We start from the raw sequence: 19,356 nt of genomic DNA on the forward strand, positions 1-19,356 counted from the left end.
GGTTTGTAGCTCATCAACTCGAAGCCCCACTGAAAAAACGTTACATGTGAAAGTAATGCATGATGTTAGGTTTGTGTTTTCTAAATCTCAAGTTACAGGTGACAAGCATTCTTCCTTCACTGTTAAGGAAATTATGGAGTCATAGTGGGTATTTTCTTCTGATTCTGTGGGGTATCCACATAATGAGGTTTATTGAACTCTGAGACTGAAAGTGTATGATATGTGGCCATGACCTAGAACCTTGGGGACCAGCAGTCCTGAGTGGTCTGTGTCAGCTCTTTGACCAGTATGCACATTTGCCCATTGTCTTTTGATTTTGATTCACAGTTAGACTTTTAAACAAATCTAATCCTTTACCAATTGGGAAGTTTTGGAAGCTGTCACTTGTGAACTGTATTAAGGCAGATCTTCAGTGAGGTCACCTGGTGACCAGCTGCCTTTTCAGAACTTGAAACAGGCGTGATAACACACACACCCCAGATCGGAGCATGAAAATTGGAGGAATGCACTAGGGCTTCCTGTGTTCTCTGTTCTGTTTTTTTGTTTTAGATAAAACAAAGTGGGACAATCTTTATTAAATACAAAGTTTATTGTAATAACTACACACACCTCAAAAACTTCACGTGGATGGAAAAATTTTGGAAGTTCTCGGGAACTCTAGGTGAGCAGGTTAAAGCAGTGATGGTAGCTTATCTTCTAGTTCGGTCTCCCTGTTTTCTACTTTCCTCGTTCGCGTGCCACAACCTGGACTGCTGAGCTGGATGCTCTCCTTCCTCCTGGTCCAGGGACTCAAAGGCTACTTGAGATTGTCCCATGGTGTGATGGCTGGGTGGCATGGCGTGAGGTGGTAAAGCATGACTCAGAGCACCCCAGAACCTCTGTTCTCACTCACGCCCTTCCCTTGGCAGGTTTATTAACCCTTGGCTGCATAGACAGCATTTTTTTTTCTTTTTTTTTTTGCATTTTTTTTTCTAAAGAAATTGAGGAGTGACCAAGGTAGCTCATATATACGTTTTGTAACATTATTTTATACTTTTTCTGCGACAGGCACTTTGGCTAGTTTTGTGTTGGACACATAGAAAGTGCTTTAGGAACATAAGTGTTGAATTGTGTTAAAGGGGGCATATATATAGTGATTACATGCGGAGTATACTGCTGGGAAGTACATATTTTTTTAAAAGGCACTGGACAAAGTAGATGTCCGTGGGATGCCAAACTTGGAAATTTTATGGTGAGGTAGTATATTTATTGTCTGTGGACTGATTTTGTTTTGTGCAAAACTGATTGTCACTAAGCTCTGTGAGAGCAAGAACTCTTGTGTTTGCACATGGTGCTCCAGGTCCTGGCTGTGGAAGCTTTCCCCCAAATGTTTGCTGGATGCATGAGTGAATGAGTCCACTATGATTCTGGACAAGAAGGGTGCTAGCTTCTGGCTGTTCGTGGTAGGAACACAACAGAAGAAACACAGTGCCAGCTCATTGGTTATATTAAATGAGATCTGAGCGAGAGATGTTCCTTCAGACAAAGGTCTGTAGGCCCTTTCTGGCTCGCTTGGGACTTTTTGTGACAGGAAACCAGCTTGGTATTTTGGAAGAAGAGCTGTCATCAGTGGTTTCCGGGCTACGCATACCTTCTGGATTGGTTGAGGGCTGAGTACCGTGGTGGAGAACTTTTGTGGGCTTTGGAGTCTGGAAGACCTGTGTTTGAAATGCATCACGGTCACTTTCTAGCTATGTGGACTTGGTGCTGGTTGCTTAATTTCTCATTTGTTTTTTGTTTTTGTTTGTTTGTTTTTAAAGATTTTATTTATGAGAGATACACAGAGAGAGGCACAGACATAGGCAGAGAGAGAAGCAAGCTTCTTAGAGGGAACCCGATACGGGACTCGATCCCGGGACTGGGATTCCGCCCTGAGCCAAAGGTAGATGCCCAGCTGCTGAACCACTCAGGCGTCCCTTAATTTCTCATTTGTAATATGGGGGTGGTAATATTTACTCAGAGTTGTGGTATCAAAGCCCCTAGCTCAGAAACTGGTGATAAGTAGGTGCTTAGTATCTGGTATTCCTTGTTAATGTTACTTTATATGTCAGTTGATCATTATAGACTTTCACAGTAGGATCTTTCACAGGGTAGGAGTGTGCGGGAAAGGAAGGCAGGGCCAACAGGAAAAGCTGTGCCAACTTGTGCAATCTTCCGGTCTTGCCCTGTATGCTCTCACTAGGTCATTTGTATTTCCAGTATAAGCTAGTAGGAACTCTAGTAGGGCTTGGTGTGGCCAGATAGAATGCCATCAAAAAGATGTTTGTCTTCTCTTTTCCTTTTGTGGGTGAATGTGAGCCCCCCACCCCAACTCCCCATTAACCCTATTCATGTCTGTGCCTTTGACTTCCCAGGTCTCCAGGCTTTGGGTTGTCACTGGTTGCTGAGACCACCAATGGCACTTTCCTCAGTGCTGAACTGGCCTCCAACCCTCAGGGCCAGGGAGCAGCAGTGCTTCCGGAGGACCTCGGCAGGAACTGTGCCAAGCTGCTGCTCGAAGAAATCTATAGGGTATGTCCTCAGTCTCTGCAGGTGTGGGAGCGAAGCCATCAGAAAGCAGTTTCTGCTGTTTCTCATTTTCTCCCTTAGCAACTTTCTTCCCTTCCAAGGGCTTAAGCCAAGGAGTTAACTTGTTCCTACCCATTCAGCAGTTTAGCACTAACTAATTTAATGGATTAGGTAAGCTAGTCCATCAGTAGAGATCCAGCCCCACTGGTTTGGGATACAGGGCAGGTAAGTTTAATGGGGAGAGGAAGGAACTAGTGGTTAAAAAAAAAAAAAAAAAAAAAATGGAAGCATGTTTGGTGGTGATTGGCAGTTGAAGAGCACACATGCCCTGACCAATGCAGGCACTGTTTCTTAATTCCCCGCCTCCCTGCCGTAGGGCAGTGGGGGCTCACTGTTTTCAGATTTTTCAAGAGAAGCTGAAAGTCTGGAGTTGTGTGTGACAAATCAGATAGAAAATAATATCCACAGGCTAGATTTTGTAGCGTGCCCTGGAGCACAGAACAATGTCTAGAGAAGGTAGTCCTGTGTCTGAGCACGGTAGGCGCTTGGAAAGATCAGAACACGGCGAAAGACAGGACTTCACCAGTTGCCATTCTGCAACTGCAGCTCTGCTGTGGGACACAGCTCAGACCTGTCTGGACCAGCCTGTCTCCTCGTTGCCCAGAGTCTTTTCTCTGTCAAGCCATATGAACAACATGCCCATGTGCACACACACACTCACTGTTTCCTGAAGATGGTTGAGGTGAGGGCGCCTGGGTGGCTCAGATGGGTAAGCATCTGCCTTTGGCTCAGGTCATGATCCCAGGTCCTGGGATCGAGCCCCCACGTTGGGTGGGAGAGGAATCCCTGCTCAGCGGGGAGTCTGCCTCTCCCTCTCACTCTGCCCCTCCCGTTGCTTCTCCACACGCTCTCTTGCTCTGTCAAATAAATGAAATCTTAAAAAAATAAAAGATTTATTATTTTTTTTAAAAGATAGTTGAGATGACTTAAGCAAGGAAGAAATTGGAAGGGAAGGAAGAATGATGGCAGGAAAAAATAAGATGAAGCTGCCTGAAAATATTCTTTAAGATTTCATAGGCTTGATTAGAGGAGAGTCACAAATGTAGCTCCAGGATTTCTGTTACTCTGCACTATCTTTTGCCTTGGTTCCACGTCTGGAAGCTGCAACTTTCCCCTTGACATGCGGAATCCACTCAGGCTTTGAGGGATGCTTACTTCTCTGCCATGTAGGTGAGGCCTCACGTTCTGGAACTGAGTACTGGTGAGAACTGTGCTCTGATGGTTTGTTACTGGATGGTGTACCATGTTTGTAAACTGTCCTTTCTCTAGCTCAAGAGCCCTACATCTCTGCATTTGTGTATTTATTCTCGGTTACTAGACCTCTCTCTGGGTCTTTCTGGGAGTCTCCCAGGGAAGTTTTGCCCTGTTTAAATCAACAGAAATCACAGGTGAGCCCAGCGAAATAAAACCAGGAAGGCGGGTACAGTGGTGATTTTTCTTTTTTCTTCACTTCTTCCTTTTATCACTGTCATTGATTAATCACTGTGGTAGGGTGACGGCTGGGTCACGGGTATTGATCCTCGTATAGGCATCATCGAGGGAAACAGCTGACAGGCACAATCTACTCTCCCAATCCAAGTCAGCATTCTGGGAAACATGTTATTGGTCACCAGGTGGAACAAGTAAGAATGAACTGTTGCAGAGTTCATTAAGATTTCCAGGTCCTAGATGGCTTTATTTAATGTCCATCTAATTAAAATGAAGACAGAGAAGGTATAACTGTTTTCAGGGGAGTGCTTTCATCTCCTGTGCTCACCATTCAGCTGGAAAGTAGTGGAGGAAGGAACCACCCTGTCACATGACATCCTCCTGGTGGAGGGCAGTCAGGATCTGGCCTCAGAGTTTTTGAGGCTAAGTCAGCCCAAAGTTTGGTGCTAAATTTAGTGACCTTTTTTCCCTTTAATTTTGAAAGACAGGTAGTAACCAGAAGCTGGGGTAAATGATGGAGAGCTTGTTCTGCCTGTGACTTAGTACTGGAGGTTTGCCATCTAGGTGTGTGTTAGGGAAAATCGCATGTTTTATGGGCAGTCCTTAGCCCCTGTTGACGTGTGCAGAGGTCCCTTCCTTGGTCCTGTGGTGGCTGGCAGACCCTCTCCTCTCCCTGACCATGGTGGACGTTTCTATCTATTCCCAGCAGACCTGGGGCCCTGGAAGCATCACGTTACAGAGCTGGCCAGTGGGAGCCACACACACAGTTGGAGTGTGTATTTTATATCCACGTACATAGCGGATGTTATAGGCCCCTGGGTGAAAGCACAGCCAGCCCATCAGTCCATAAGAGAGAAAACATGCAGTCTGGATTAGGTTATTTCATTTTTTCTTTAAACTCCAGTTAGGAAAAAATAAATAAATAAAATAAATAAATAAATAAACTCCAGTTAGGTTCTATTTTATACCATTTTCTTGTGCCTGGACCATGTTTTTTGTCTTTGTTTTTAATCACCAAGAAAACATCCTTTGTATGTCTATGATCTTTAATTTTTAAAAGGATGAAAATGCTTTATGCATTTACGAATAATTTTTTGAAAGATTTTTATTTATTTATTAGAGAGTAAACACATGTGCAAGCAGGGGAGTGGGGGAGGGAGAGGAAGAAGCAGACTCCTCCCTGAGCATGGATTCTCATATGGAACTTGATCTCATGACCCCAAGATCATGACCTGAGCCCAAATCAAGAGTTGGACACTTAACCAACTGAGCCACCCCAGCTTCCCTATAAATAACTTTTTTTTTTTTTTAAGATTTTATTTATTTGACAGAGAGAGAGAGCACAAGCAGGGGGAGCGGCAGGCAGAGGGAGAGGGAGAAGCAGGCTCCTCGCCGAGCAGAGGCCCTGATATGAGGCTTGATCCCAGGACTCTGAGATCATGACCTGAGCCGAAGGCAGACACTTAACCGACTGAGCCACCCAGGTGCCCATGAATAATTTTTTATAGCTGTGTGATGTGACGTGGTTTAAATGGGTAATAAAAATCCATCCCTTTGAGGGTGTGGCCTTTTTTTTTTTTTTTAACCAGTTTTAATCCTCTGGTCTGATCCTTGCTCCATTTATGTCTCTTCAGTTGCCTGGCCCCCTTGGTTCTGTAGCTGCCTCTGAACTGCCTTTCTCCCCTGTTGCCCTCCTTCCTACCACCCACCTCTCTAGCATCTTCTTCAGTTCACGTCTCTCCCAGGGACACTGATCTCATTGTTTCACTCCTGTGTTCAGAGACCTCCAGCTTTTCACTTTCCCAGGATAAAGTCAAAACCCAGTTAGAAGAGCCCTACCTCAGTCTGTATTTCTCTCTGCCCGGTAGCTGTCTTGTTCGTCTCCTCCATAGAAAGTGTGCAGCCACTTTTCTTTGGCCTTTTGGCTGCTCCTTGCTGGCCCTGGCTCCATCCTCCCAGCCCCGTCCTCCTGCTCTTCCTTCTGGGGCCACCTCAGATCCCTGTCCCCAAAGCCTCCCTCGGGTGCCATCTCAGTGACCTCCCTCCTGCCTGCCTTGGCAGCCCCAGTGCCCCCAGCCCCCAGCTACTGTGTAGCGCTGGCTCCCCTTGTATTGTCTCTGTTCCTGCTCCTGTCTCCTCTCCACAGTTAGATCGAAGGCACTTAGTACAGGGTCTGGACCTTGTTCCTTGGGGGTGGCTCCACTTTGCCCTCTGTGGTGTCCGATGCACAGACTCTAGCATATTGATTGCACTAATCTATTGGTTCAGCACATCTTAGAAATCAGGGAGAATGGTAGAAAAGCAGCACTGTGGTAAGAAGGAGAGATGGAGGAGAACAGTTGAATTTTAGATAGTTGGGGCAGCTTGGGTGGCTCAGCGGTTTAGCACCGCCTTCAGCTCAGGGCCTGACCCTGGAGACCTGGGATCAAGTCCCGTATTGGGCTTCCTGCATGGAGCCTGCTTCTCCCCCTGCCTGTGTCTCTACCTCTCTCTGTGTCTCTCATGAATAAATAAATAAAATCTTAAAAAAAATAATTTTAGACAGTTGTGAAAGGGAGCAAGTTCTGTAAGGCAGAGTTTCGTTGGGCCTCCTGTTCTCCATGGGTCACGTTTTCCTTTTCACATGGAAATATATAAGCTAACACTTCTTGTCTTAGACTTTGTTAAATGAGATAAATATTGTCCTGTAATATCTCTGGTAGTTTGGGAAGAGCAGTGGGTTTTTGTAAGGCCTAGCTGTAGCATAAAGTCCCTTATTTTCTGACTCCATGGTCACAGGTGAAGTCTGACAGCAGAGAATGGATGTCTGTGCCTGAGAACTCACTTAGTCCCTACCCCACATGCGCTCAGAAAAAGGACGGCGCATACCCACAGATGCAGCAGTGAGTGGCTCCCTGTTCCCTTCCCAGTCTGAGAGCTTCGCCTTGGCCAGGCATGTGCCATGCTTAGAAACTGGGTGTCTTACTGTGAGGCTTAAAAAATACATGGAGATCCAGGGTCACCCTACTTTCACTGTGTACCATGTAAGTTTGAATTGTTTTATTTTATTTTATTTTTATTTTATTTTTTATTTTTTTAATTTTTATTTATTTATGATAGTCACAGAGAGAGAGAGAGGCAGAGACATAGGCAGAGGGAGAAGCAGGCTCCATGCACCCGGAGCCCAACGTGGGATTCGATCCTGGGTCTCCAGGATCGCACCCTGGGCCAAAGGCAGGCGCCACACCGCTGTGCCACCCAGGGATCCCAGTTTGAATTGTTTTAAATCAAGTTCTCACAGGTAGGATGATGAGAAATAAAGACACTTTTTTTTTTAAATTTTTTTTTTATTTATTTATGATAGTCACACACAGAGAGAGAGAGAGAGAGAGAGAGAGAGAGAGAGAGAGGGGCAGAGACACAGGCAGAGGGAGAAGCAGGCTCCATGCACCGGGAGCCCGACGTGGGACTCGATCCCGGGTCTCCAGGATCGCGCCCTGGGCCAAAGGCAGGCGCTAAACCGCTGCGCCACCCAGGGATCCCAAATAAAGACACTTTTAAGGGCACAAATATCAACAGCCGTGACGCACATATCTGCAGAAGCAAAATGGCAGAAATGGTGGAGAAATTCAAGAATGAAAGAAGAAAGGCAACCAAAGCAGTTGTGTTCTGATATAGAGGAAAAGGAAGGAAAGATGGGGGAAATAATCTATAAGCAGTGAGAAGTAGTTCTCCAGTGTTAAGGACACAAAGAGAGACAGGAAGCTTCTGGAACATGGCCAACAGTTCCTGAGTATAACAGAACGTGTGCGTAGGTGAGACCCATGGAAGCTGATGGTCTGTCCACATCATTAGCCATGGTGCTCCGTGACAGGTCACAGTGTGAGAGCCCTAGGTAATTAACCTTACGTTGCCTAGAACCGATGATGCGTTTTTGCTTGTATGTCCTGCTGCTGCTTTAATTACAAAGGCAAGGTTTCATCCTTCACCAGATGCAATTCAGTAAGCATGGGTGTCTGTTCATTCACGTAGTCTCTGTGATTATAGTCATTTTTATTAACTCTTACTTTCACTCCCTAAAATTAGTTGGTATGAGAATTACTCTGAAAAGAGCTGCCTCCTGTTTTATTACTGCTTGAACTTTGTGGTCTGCTCTTCCGTGGTTCTGATTTTCTGGGTATCTGAGGTTGTTCCTTCCCTCTGGTCTGTTGGTTTTCCATTTTCTGGTTGGTACAATGATTAATCTTTAAAGCATTTGTGTTTACAGGGTGGATGTGTGGACTCAACCAACCAAAGCCTGGCTTTGTTGCTCATGACCCTTGGACAGCAGGATGTTTCCAAAGTCCTGCTGGGACCTCTCTCTCCCTACACGTGAGTTGTTTCCCTTTGGCCTTGCTATTGGTCCAGGTTAATCCTCCAGTTGCACAAAATGACCCCATGGCTCACGCAGCTTGTCACTGTGAATACCTGCTGGTACCAATGGTTAAGGAGGCAGAGGTTGTCACCCTGAGCCTGCTGTTGAACAAAGATTTTGCTTTCCGTTCCTTCTTGTAGCTTCATCATACCTGTCTCATTCCCATGTCATCAGAACCACATGATAAATACTGGGCTTTCATCCATGCCTTCGATTTTGTTTCCAGGCAAACTCCTGGTTCTGTTGCAGCTTGGATTTTGTTATTAGTTTTTTAAATCCCCCTTTTCCTTCACTGTGGCAAAGAGGACCGACCGTCTTTTTATCCAAGAAGGTAGGGTATGAGCTGGCCGGAAAGCTGAAGGAAGAGGCAGGGCTTATAGTCATGCTGCTGGACTAGTGGGGAACTACGATGGTGAGTTTGAGGCCCCGGGTGTCACCCGAAGTTGACTGCTCATGGGGGCTTCCATCATCAACAGCAGAATAGAGGCAGCCTGTCCCACTGACAGGAACAGCCTGTGAGCGCTGACATTGTGTGCAGGCATGTCTACTTAGGTCACTGCCTGATCTCTGGGTGGCCGTGCTGGGCAGAGATGCTCAGGTAGACTCGAGACTGAACTGTCCTTTTTCGGTTATCATGGTACCGATGCTGTATATCTGAAAGGTACAGTACTGTGATAACTGAAGAATGGTGGTGCCATCACGTGGGGAAGGGGCCAGCGCTGCCACGGGCTGCCATGCTTCCCGCCACGGCTCAGGAGCTTGAAAGACATTCTTAAGGAGGCTTTTTTGGGGGGGAGATTGTTTTGGAACAAGTTGATGGAGGAGAGTCCATTGTGTTAACAGAGGGGGAAGACTGATTAGCAGGAGTGTGCTGAGGACCACGCTGTCTCCCTATAACGTGTGTAAGGTATTTTGCAGCACAGGAAACCTGAAATTGAGTCCATGACACACAAAACACCAGGAATCCGTATGGCTCCAGGCAGCAATTAGAGAGGGGGTCAGGGCTGAGGGGACAGCACCCTGAGTGCAGAGATGGGCTTCCCACGGGGAGTTTGCTGGAAGCAGCTCCCTTCCACTGGTTAACCGCTCTCACTGCTGCGGCTTCGCTCGCCTCTACTCTGGGGCAGCCAAGGGCCTGGCCGCTCACACAGCATGAGGCTGTGTCTAGAAATGTGTGTGGTCGTCGGGCATGGGGTTTGGCAGAACAGTATGTGAAAAATGGAAAATGGAATGTATATTTTTCCTTGACAGTTTTTTTTTTTATTTGCTTTTGGAGATTTTTTTTTCTTCATTTGGCTCTGGGGCCTTTATATTATAATCTTTTCAAGTCCGCAGTCCGTGTGGAGATGGTCAAGATGTGACTGGACATTTTTAAAAGTTCCTGTGTCCTCCTCAACTCACTCCTCACCAGGCATTAATTGCAGTGTCCTATCCTGTCCTCCAGAGACCTTGCTTAAAATTACAGCGTCTCCTGGGAAAACAAAGTGGTCTGTTCTGAATAGAGCTTTAGAGGAGGAGACAAATTGCAAAATTACGTGTTTTGAGACTTGCGGCTAGGCCTTATAGGATATTTGTCCTCTGGATTACCTGCGTCCCAGGGCTTCACGTAAAAGGAGGCTGCCGTGGGGTGGGATTGGGCAGCCTGGCACAGGGTTGGGGGTTTGGGAGCTTATCTTTGGAAGCTGTATCTGTTTGGCACCCTTTTTGCTGTTTATCACCATGGAAGGTTCCAGTAGCCCAGAATGATGAAGGGGCCCGATAAACGAGTTAATATTGTATTTGCGTACAGTGAATGGGGGAAAGGAACAGAATCCTTAATCAGGACGATCATACTTGGGGGAACCATTTGTCCTTGGATTTAAGAGCTTTTGAGATCAAACCATCACACTTCTTTTTATGAGCAGTTAAAGTCATAAAAAACCTGTTCTCTGCACCATCAGGTTTCCAACGAAAACCAGAAGCAAGACCCTCCTTGGTTTAAAAAAATTTATTCCGACACTTCACACATTTTGATTTTTATAAATAGCTTTTCAAATATCTGTTTACAGAGCACTGGGATTAAGGAGGATGTTTTTTCTTGCAGTGTTGCTTTCAAATCCTTTCTGGAAAATAAGGGTCTCTGTGTTCTTCCCTTCTTTTCCTCTTCCCTCTGTCTTCAGGAGATTGCTGCTGGTGGTTTTCTGTATTACTTGAAAACCTATGTCTGTGTGTGTGAAATTCTTCAGGAAGGCCGGAGAGATTTTTTTCAGTAGAATAAAATAGTATTGGATGGCATGCTAGTATGTGTGGAATCTATTTCTGTTGCATTTATTGAATTTTAGATGGTTAGTTGGTGACAGTGGTTCTGCCTTCCCCTCAAAACTTCAGAGGTTAGGGGAGGATTTATACTTCATTTAAAAGCATGGTGAACAGCAAGAAAAATAAATCTTAATGAGCGTCTTACTTTTTTTAAGATTTTATTTATTTATTTAACAGAGAGAGAGAGAGTGCATAAGTAGGCAGAGCGGCAGGCAGAGGGAGAAGCAGACTCCTCGCTGAGCAGGGGGCCCAATACAGGATTCCATTCCAGGACCCTGGGATCATGACCTGAGCTGAAGGCAGATGCTTAACTAACTGAGCCACCCAGGTGCTCCTAATGAGCATCTTAATTAGCACTTTTGGAAATTGTTCATGATTGGAGGCTGCAGTCACCAGAGCATGGTGCATCCTGCGGGTGCACAGGTCTTAGGGTCCTGCCTACCTAGATTTCAGTTCTGGCTCTGTCCTGGAGCTCGGGAGACTATGGACTAGGCATGGAGCACCTCTGAGCGTCTGTCTCATCACTAGAGATGGTGAATGGTCCTGAAGTCGTGGGTTTTTAGAGATGGAGTGAGGCTTGATCGGAATCAGGTACTCTGCCCTCCTGGTGTGCAGTGCACCTCACAGAGCTCCGCTGATGCCAAATGCTGGGGTTCCTGCCTAGACGTCCCCTCAGCCTGGGAGGCTGAGTTTCCTGGTGAGGTCACTTTGGACACCAGGAGGCTTAGTTAACTTGGTTTGGGTGTTCTCGGACCTGAAGTCACTGTAAATTGTCCACTTGGCTATTTCTAAATCTGTATTCATTATGACCAACTTCCTGCAGTCATGTTACTAAATAAACCACACATATCTTATTTACTATTCCCAAGAATTCTGTAGGGTCAGTTTATTTAATGAACACTTAACAGGGTTTACTGTTGTCCAGGTGTTATTTTAGGTGCTTTAAAAAGACGAACTCACTTAGTTTTCATGATAACCCTATGAGGGCGATAGAGGCAGGTAGGTATTTATTCTTCATGCTCCATTTTACAGGTGAGGGGTTTGAGGCATGGAGAGGTCGAATCATGTGCCCTGGGGCACACAGGTCAGCCAGTGGGTTCTGACCAAGAGTCTCGTCCAGAGTCCTTGCTTCCCTGACGCATAGTGCTGTTGTGTAAGACCTGGGATTCCGTCCATGTTGCTGGACTCCAGACACCTCCCTGCCTCAGGCCCGGTGCCATGCTACATCTTTTCAGAGAGTCCTCGTTTCAAATTCTGCTGTAAAATGATCTCTGTCTATCTTTAGTTAGAAGTCTAAAATAAACCATGCCACTTTGTTTTTTCTCTCACTTTAATAAATGACCTTTTTCCAGTGCTTATGAAGTGCTGGGGAGCAAGAGCCCAGTGTCCTTGCTGAGAGCGCCCGGGGTGGGGGGGGACTGTTGGTTCCCCCAGTCTGCAGCACCGAGGGGGAGAACACCAGGCTGCTCAGGCTCCCTTGCTTAGCTGCAGCCTGCAAGCTTCTGCAGCTCCCTCTGCCTTCCGTCTGCGGAGTGCTTAAAGTCCCGCGAAGCCCTGTCACTCTTATTACGCTTTTTACCCCAGGATGTGTTTGGCATACGGGAAAAGCAAGTGATAGCCTAACTTTTTAGATGAAAATGGTGAAGTAGTTAAATACGGTTATAAAGGCAGCAGGAAGCAGAGAGTTAGGCCAGACCGAGTTCGGCGAACTCACTGTGAGCATTCATTCTTGGAACAGAGGTCAGTGGGCTTTGGGAAAGCCACTGTCTGGCAGGATAAGCGCCACTGTCTGGCAGGATAAGCACCACCGATGTATTTTTTTAAGGGCTGGCGTGTCATGACTATGGGGCTTCATTGAGCAGATTGTCTTCCCACCCCCTGAACCTTCCCCTCCACTTCCAGAGCAAGGCCCTAGGCCTCAGAGGCAGGTAACCCTAGGACCGAAGTGGCTTTGTGGAGCAGGAGGTGGGACCCCCTGTTGGGTTTTGTGTCCTTGGAGCTGCTGAGAGAGGGCTCCCCCTCTCAGGATGCTGTCATCCTGTCTGTGTCAGGCTTTAGAAGGATGACCTGGTGAGAGGGCAGTGGTTAAGGGGTGGGCCGGGCCCCCTGAAAAGTCCCGGGCAAGTGACCATAAGCCCAGTGGCCTTCCCCTGTTGACCAACAGTGTTGGTGGGAATAACCCACTCTTTGAAAATACATAAGAAAAATGATCTCTGTGCTCTGGAATTCTCTGAAAGCTGCTCGTCAGAGGGACTAAAGGCTAAAAGTAGGTTGTTTTTGGTTTTGTTTTTTGGAAAACAAATCGTTTTTTCCTGAACAACAACAAAAAAGCTAAAGATACAGTTGTTTAAAGTCAGGAGTTCGAACCCTTCACACAGGAGCTGAATAGAAAGAGTTCCAGGTGCCTAAAATGATCTGCACTGTTCAGGTCATCCCTATGCTCCACCGAGGGCCAGAGTCACTGTCGGCACGCAACAGGTCTGCTCTCTGTGTGGCTCTGTGCTTGTGTCCAAGGAGCAGGGGCCACAGTGCAGTGTGGGCTGGGGGGGGGGGGGGTAGGGAGGGGCAGAGGGCAGTGGGGGCAGGGAGCAGTGTGGTGCTGGGGGCATGGGGGGCGGACAGTGGGCTGGGTGGGTGGAAAGGGGCAGGGGACAGTGTGGGCTGGGAGTGGGAAGGGGCAGGGGCAGTGTGGGCTGGGGAGTGGGAAGGGGCAGGGGCAGTGTGGGCTGGGGGCGGTGGGAAGAGGCAGGGGGCAGTGTGGGCTGGGGTGTGGGAAGGGGCAGGGGGCAGTGTAGTCCCAGCGCGGGGCGGTGGGGAAGGGTGGGGATGTGAACTGGGAGGTAAGGTCGTAGTTGGGGCTGCAGCCCAGGGGAGGGCTGGCCTCAGCCCAGGGAAGGGCTGGCCTCAGCGCCCAAGTGAGGTGCTGAATTCCTTCAGGAAGGGTATGTTGGTCCAAGGTTCTTTCTCTGTTTCAGGAGAGTGGGAGGGGGTGGGTGCATGGAAACCTCCTGTCAGTCCTCCACGCAGACTTCCTCAGACAGGCAGAGGGGCTGGCTGAACAGCTTGTGAGATGCGAAACCAACTTTGCTTTTCCTCGCCTTTCCAAAGGCTACAAACACCTGAGGCTGCAAATACATGGGCTGTACACTCAGCCTGTGTTTCTCCATCCTCGTCGAGGAGCTGGGGGCACACAGAGGCCTCTGGGGGTTCTGCCAGCTGCAGAGGGCATGTGGGGTTTCCAGCACAGTCCACCGATTGACACAGCATGGCAGGTTGGGGAGGCTGGGGAGGCTGCAGAGGTGAGGAGGCTGGGGAGGTGGGGAGGCAAGTATGCCCCTGCTGGAGCCTAGGCCCACAGAACAGCTGTTTCTCCTTTGAGCACAACCAGGGAGAGTGATGGTGGTTTGCTGCCAGCTGGAAGCTTGGCCCACAGATGTAAATTGTGGGTTTGATGTGTTTGTTTTCTCCCCTGGGACAGGGTGGGGGACGTGGTAAGGCAGGGCAGAGAGTGAGACACTGCAGATTTCAGTTGGCAAGGAAGGCAGGGGAGGATCCGGCTTACTTCACTGCTGAGGATGGGGATGTCCCTTGTCAAGGTCCCGAGACCTCAGCACTGTTCCCCAGCTGCTGGAAGAGCACCCGCAGGGGAAGTGGACTTCGCGGTAAAGACACGGTCTTTACCCTGGAGGGGCTCTAACTGTGAGTGTGTGTGTGGGGGGGACAGAAGCAGTAATTACAGACACCGTGAGCAGAACCAGGAACGTGAGCAGAACCAGGAACGCTGGGGAACCAGAGGCTGTTCCATAGGAGAGGTGCCCAGGGGATGTGACATCGCAGATGGAGAGGGAGCGGGGAAAGTGAGAGACGTTTCTATGAGCCTGCCCTACGCACCAGAACTACCGTCCAGGGTACCTGCTGTTTCTTCTCTTAGCCCCTGGTGTGCTGGTCACCAGCCAGATAGGTTGCCGGCTTGTTCCATCCCCTTTGCTCTCCTCTGGAGATGGAAGGACAGAGGGGCAGAAGGGGCGGGAAGTTCACCGCAGCGGGCTTTCCTGCTCATTTGGGTACATGCTGCGTGAGGGCGGAAGCCAGGTTCAGTACTTCTGAATTTCCCAAACATTACATATATTTATTCATTTTAAATAGCTGAATTGAGATAGAATTCACATACCACCCACTTTACCCATTTAAAGTACACAGTTCAGGGGCGTGTGGGTGGCTGAGTTAAGCGTCCAACGGTTTCTGTTTTGGCTCAGGTCATGATCTCAGGGTTGTGGGATTGAGCCCCATGAGGGCCCCCACTCAGGTGGGGCCCTCTGCCCCTGCCCCCTCCTACACACACACGTGCGCACTCTCAAATTAATAAATCTGAAAAAAAAATAAAGTGTACATTTTGGTGGTTTTTAGTATATTCACCAAGTTGTGTAACCATAACCACAGTTTTAGAACAACTATAATTTGAGAACATGTTCACCACCATAGGAAGAAAAACCCTTTGCGCATTCATAGTGGTTCCCTCTCCTTCCCACCCACCCCCCACCCTGGCCCTGGGCAACCACTGATCTGCTTTCTGCCCCTATGATCCCCCTCTTCTGCACATTCTATATAAATAGACTCCTACAACATTTGTTTTTTGTGACTGGCTTCTTTTTACTCAGCATGTCTTCAAAGTTCATCCTGCTGTAGCGTATGTCAGTACTTCACTCCTTTTCGAGGCTGAATAATACTCCATTGTACGGACACTCCGCATTTTGGTTATCCGTTCTTTGCTTGATGGGCATGTGGATTGTTTCTGCTTTTCTAGCTGTTATGAATAATGTCATCACAGATGTTTGTGTCAAGGTTTTGTGTAGGTGTAGGTTTCATTTCTCTTGTGTGTCTACCTCTACCCAAGAGGGGGATGATTGGATCATGTGGTATATCCTGATTTAATAGTTAACTGCCAGACTGCTTTCCACAGCCACACTGTATTAACATTCCAACCGAAGTGTTGAGGGGTCTGATTGCTTCCCATCCTCACTCAGACACGTGAGGTCTCTCTTTTTGATTGTAGCCGTTCTGAGGGGTGTGAAGTGGGATCTCTTAGTGGTTTTGGTTTTCACTTCCCTAATGACTAAAGATGTTGAGCATCTTTTCAGATCCTTTGCCTGTCTTTAGTTGGATTATTTGACTTTTTTAATATTGAGTTTAGAGTTCTTTATATATTCTTAATGCCAGACTCTTATCAGATACATGACTTGCAAATATTTTTTTTCATCCTGGGAGTTGATCCCTTTGTGGATCCCCATCCTTTTTTTATTTCCTTGATAGTGTTTATTGATGCACAAAAGGTTTTAATTTTGGTGAAGTCCGATTTACTGTTTTTTTCTTTTATCACTGTGCTTTAGGTGTTATATTTAAGAAACCAGTGTCTAGCCTAAGATCGTGAGGATTTTCTCCTGTGTTTCCTTCTGTGAGTTTCATGTTTTAGCTGTTAAATTGAGGTCCTTAGTCCATTTTGAGTTAATTTTTGTGTATGATGTGAGGAAAGGGCCCAGCTTCATCGTTTTGCCTGTGTAATTGTTTCAGCAGCATTTGTTGAAAACATTGTTCTTTCCCCATTGAATTATCTTGGCACCCTTTTTGAAAATCAATTCACCATAGATGTGTGGGTTTATTTCTTGACTCTCAGCTCTTTCCCATTGGTCTTTATGTCCAGAGGCAGTATTTTGAAAGCTCCTCAGGTGATTCCATGTGTAGGCAGGGCTAGAACCATCTGGCTAGGGTTGGGAGTTTGGATGTTTCAGTTGGGAGGCAGCAGGATACAGGGTTGCTGGATCCTTCGTCATAGAGAGCCAGCCCATTTGTTTTTAACTAAGCCAGTGTTCCCAAACTTGCCTGATGAAGAATCACCAGGGATACTTGTTACAGTGATTTCTGGGGAAGACACTGGGGAGACGGCCTGGTTAAGGGTTGGGGAGGGGCCGTCTTTATGTTGGCCTGTGCTTTCAAGCTCTACTATGTGGACCCTTGCTCCCTACCAGTTGTTAGTTGAGTAGAACCTTTCAGGAACTTGTGTGTTTAATGAATTCTCTAGGGGAGTCTTATGGTGGGCCAGCTGAGGAGACACTGAATCAGCTAGGCCCAACCTATAGAAGCCTGCTTACCTGTGCCATGGTCCTTCCATAGAATTGCTGTCCCCACAATGATGTTGGGATGGAGACATCATTCTTTTTTTTTTTTTTTTTTAAGATTTTTATTTATTTATTCATGAAAGACACACACTGTACACAGAGAGAGAGAGAGAGAGAGAGAGGCAGAGGCACAGGCAGAGGGAGAAGCAGGCTCCATGCAGGGAGCCCAACATGGGACTCAATCCTGGGTCTCCAGGATCAGGCCCTGGGCTGAAGGTGGCGCTAAACCGCTGAGCCACCAGGGCTACCCCATCATTCTGTCTTAAAGGAGATGACGAGGAGCAGCCCTGTGAAACTCCTTGTCACGTTTACCCTGAGCCCCTCCCTGCCCACGTTGTCTAATATGCCTGCCACACACACACACAGATAGTGTTAGACCCACATTTCTTCACATGCCCCTGCCTTGTTTACTTGATTTAAATTTCCATAGTACTTTTAAAGAGTATTGAACTTGTCTACCCCACTAGATTGAAAACTTCCTGAGACACAAGGGATTTTTTTTGTTGATTGCAACATCCTCAGCACCAAGAACAGTGCTTGGTACCTAGGACACACTCAGTAAACGTGTGTTGAATGAACAGAAAGATTTTATTGAGGTTGAGAAGCGAAGAAATCTGCTTTTGGCATCTGCTTGGTCTTACATCATGATGCTGTGAGTCACAGGAGTACGTGTTTCTCTCTCTATGTGAGCTGCTCAAAGACTAATGCTGGATTTATGTCCACTTGAACTGCTCAGGGGCCTAATGACTTATGTGTCATGTACTAACCTCCGACCTTTTAAAAATTAATTTATCTTGTATTGTGTGAATCTCTGTAAGCTCTAAATCACCTTTGGAAACTGGCAAGCTGTGAATAAATACTATTTAATGAGCCTTAATGAGAAGTACTTAATTTCAGATATTCTTTTTTTTTTTTTTTTTTTAATTTCAGATATTCTTTTTTTTTTTTTTTTTTTAATTTCAGATATTCTTGATCTGTGGAAGTGAAGGCTTGGGTTCTAGGTGGGGGAAGGAGAACTTTTTTTGAAAACAGAATTCCTTTTTCATTCCTTCCTTGTTGTTGTTGTTGTTTTCCTTTTTAGGATAGAGTTTTTGCGACATTTGAAGAGCTTTTTCCAGATCATGTTTAAAATTGAAACCAAGCCATGTGGCGAAGAACTCAAGGGTGGGGATAAAGTGCTGATGACCTGTGTTGGCGTCGGTTTCTCCAACCTTAGCAAGACTCTCAAGTGATACTCTTACCAGATAAGGTCCCAGCGCCTACAAACAAAGCAGAAGTTGCCATGGACACCCAAAGAGTCAAGCCCAGATTCATCCAGGACAGGATATGCTCTTATATTAAGGATTTGTTAATTCTCTGTTTAAAAAAAAAAAAAATCAGAATATTTAAAAAAAGACATCTTTGTATCATGTGGTTTCTTGCCTTTTCTGTGGTGGCACTGACTTTCCTCAGGAAGCCCATGACGAGCACTCCCTCCCTTGGCTCACGTGGATGAAGAGTGTGCCTTCAGAACAACCTCACACCTGCATTTCAGCAGTGCCTCCCCGGTCTTCATCCCTGAGCTTCTGTTGTTGGCTGTTTTCCAGACCTGTGGAGTCTCTTGCTGTTCTTCCTGTAAGGACTGACCACTTTGAGCCTCGGTTTCTGTATGGGGATTAAATGAGATAACAAGTGGAGTGCACAGCTATGCACTCGCCTGAATGAGATATGGAACTAATTTGTCCCTCATCTTCTGAATGGACTGACATCTTGGATGCGGGTGCCGCTCCCTGTCTGATTCACCATATGAATCTATGGGGCCGTGTGTGCCTGGGGAGGGCAAGGGTCAATTAAAGTTATGGGATATTTTCTATATCTAAAGTGTGCAATACATTGTCTTATTTTATCTTCATGATAGCTCTGCGATACAGATTTTACTATATTCTTAAGAAAATTCAGAAAGGGTATTTTATTCCTTTGAAATTTATAATGTGAAGACATTAGATCTCCTGGTTTAAAGTCCTGCATGTAATAGTGTCAGAGTCTGGAATTTGACCCTACTTGCCAGCTACTCAGTCAGATTATTGCTGTTCCGTGGATGCTAGTGGAAGACCTGCAGATCTTGGGTCAGAGACACTTTGTTACCCGGAGCACAGCAAGCAGCATGAGCTTCATGTTTGTATCAGGTTTCCCCTGTCCCCCAAGCCCCACAGTGGTGACATGGGGTGGGGAGGGGGTGGCCCAGGCAGATGCTGAGTGTGCAGTGGGTTTGCATCACAGCCAAGGAGTCTGCATGCTTGGGGATTCCACCTCTTCCAGCAAGCCTGCTCTTGGTTCCAGATGGAGGCATTACTGCATCCCTCAGGACTGCTTGCTGTGAACACCGTTATGAGAAAGAAAGGGCCCAGGGAAAAGCCTCTTGAGCAAGAACATGCAGGAACACTTGGCCCATGGTGGGTTGCCCCTGACAACCGGCAG

General features: G+C 46.9%; 1 protein-coding gene across 5 annotated transcripts in view; it reads left to right on the forward strand.

Moving 5' to 3' along the window:
- RCL1 (RNA terminal phosphate cyclase like 1) overlaps window positions 1–18,753 on the forward strand; it is a 58,774-nt gene extending 40,021 nt beyond the window's left edge. For 4 of the 5 annotated variants that reach the window (XM_041743091.1, XM_041743094.1, XM_041743092.1 and 1 more), the window contains 3 exons: window positions 2,394–2,550; window positions 8,282–8,385; window positions 17,981–18,753. In XM_041743091.1, coding sequence (XP_041599025.1) covers window positions 2,394–2,550; window positions 8,282–8,385; window positions 17,981–18,131 — 412 coding nt within the window. In that variant the 3' untranslated portion in view covers window positions 18,132–18,753. Of the gene's footprint in view, window positions 1–2,393; window positions 2,551–6,813; window positions 6,918–8,281; window positions 8,386–17,980 lie in introns of all 5 variants that reach the window. The other variant, XR_005985961.1, reaches the window with a different exon arrangement.
- Window positions 18,754–19,356: the final 603 nt, after the last annotated feature.

This window comes from Vulpes lagopus, chromosome 2 (assembly GCF_018345385.1).
Source record: "Vulpes lagopus strain Blue_001 chromosome 2, ASM1834538v1, whole genome shotgun sequence".
NCBI lineage: Eukaryota > Metazoa > Chordata > Mammalia > Carnivora > Canidae > Vulpes > Vulpes lagopus.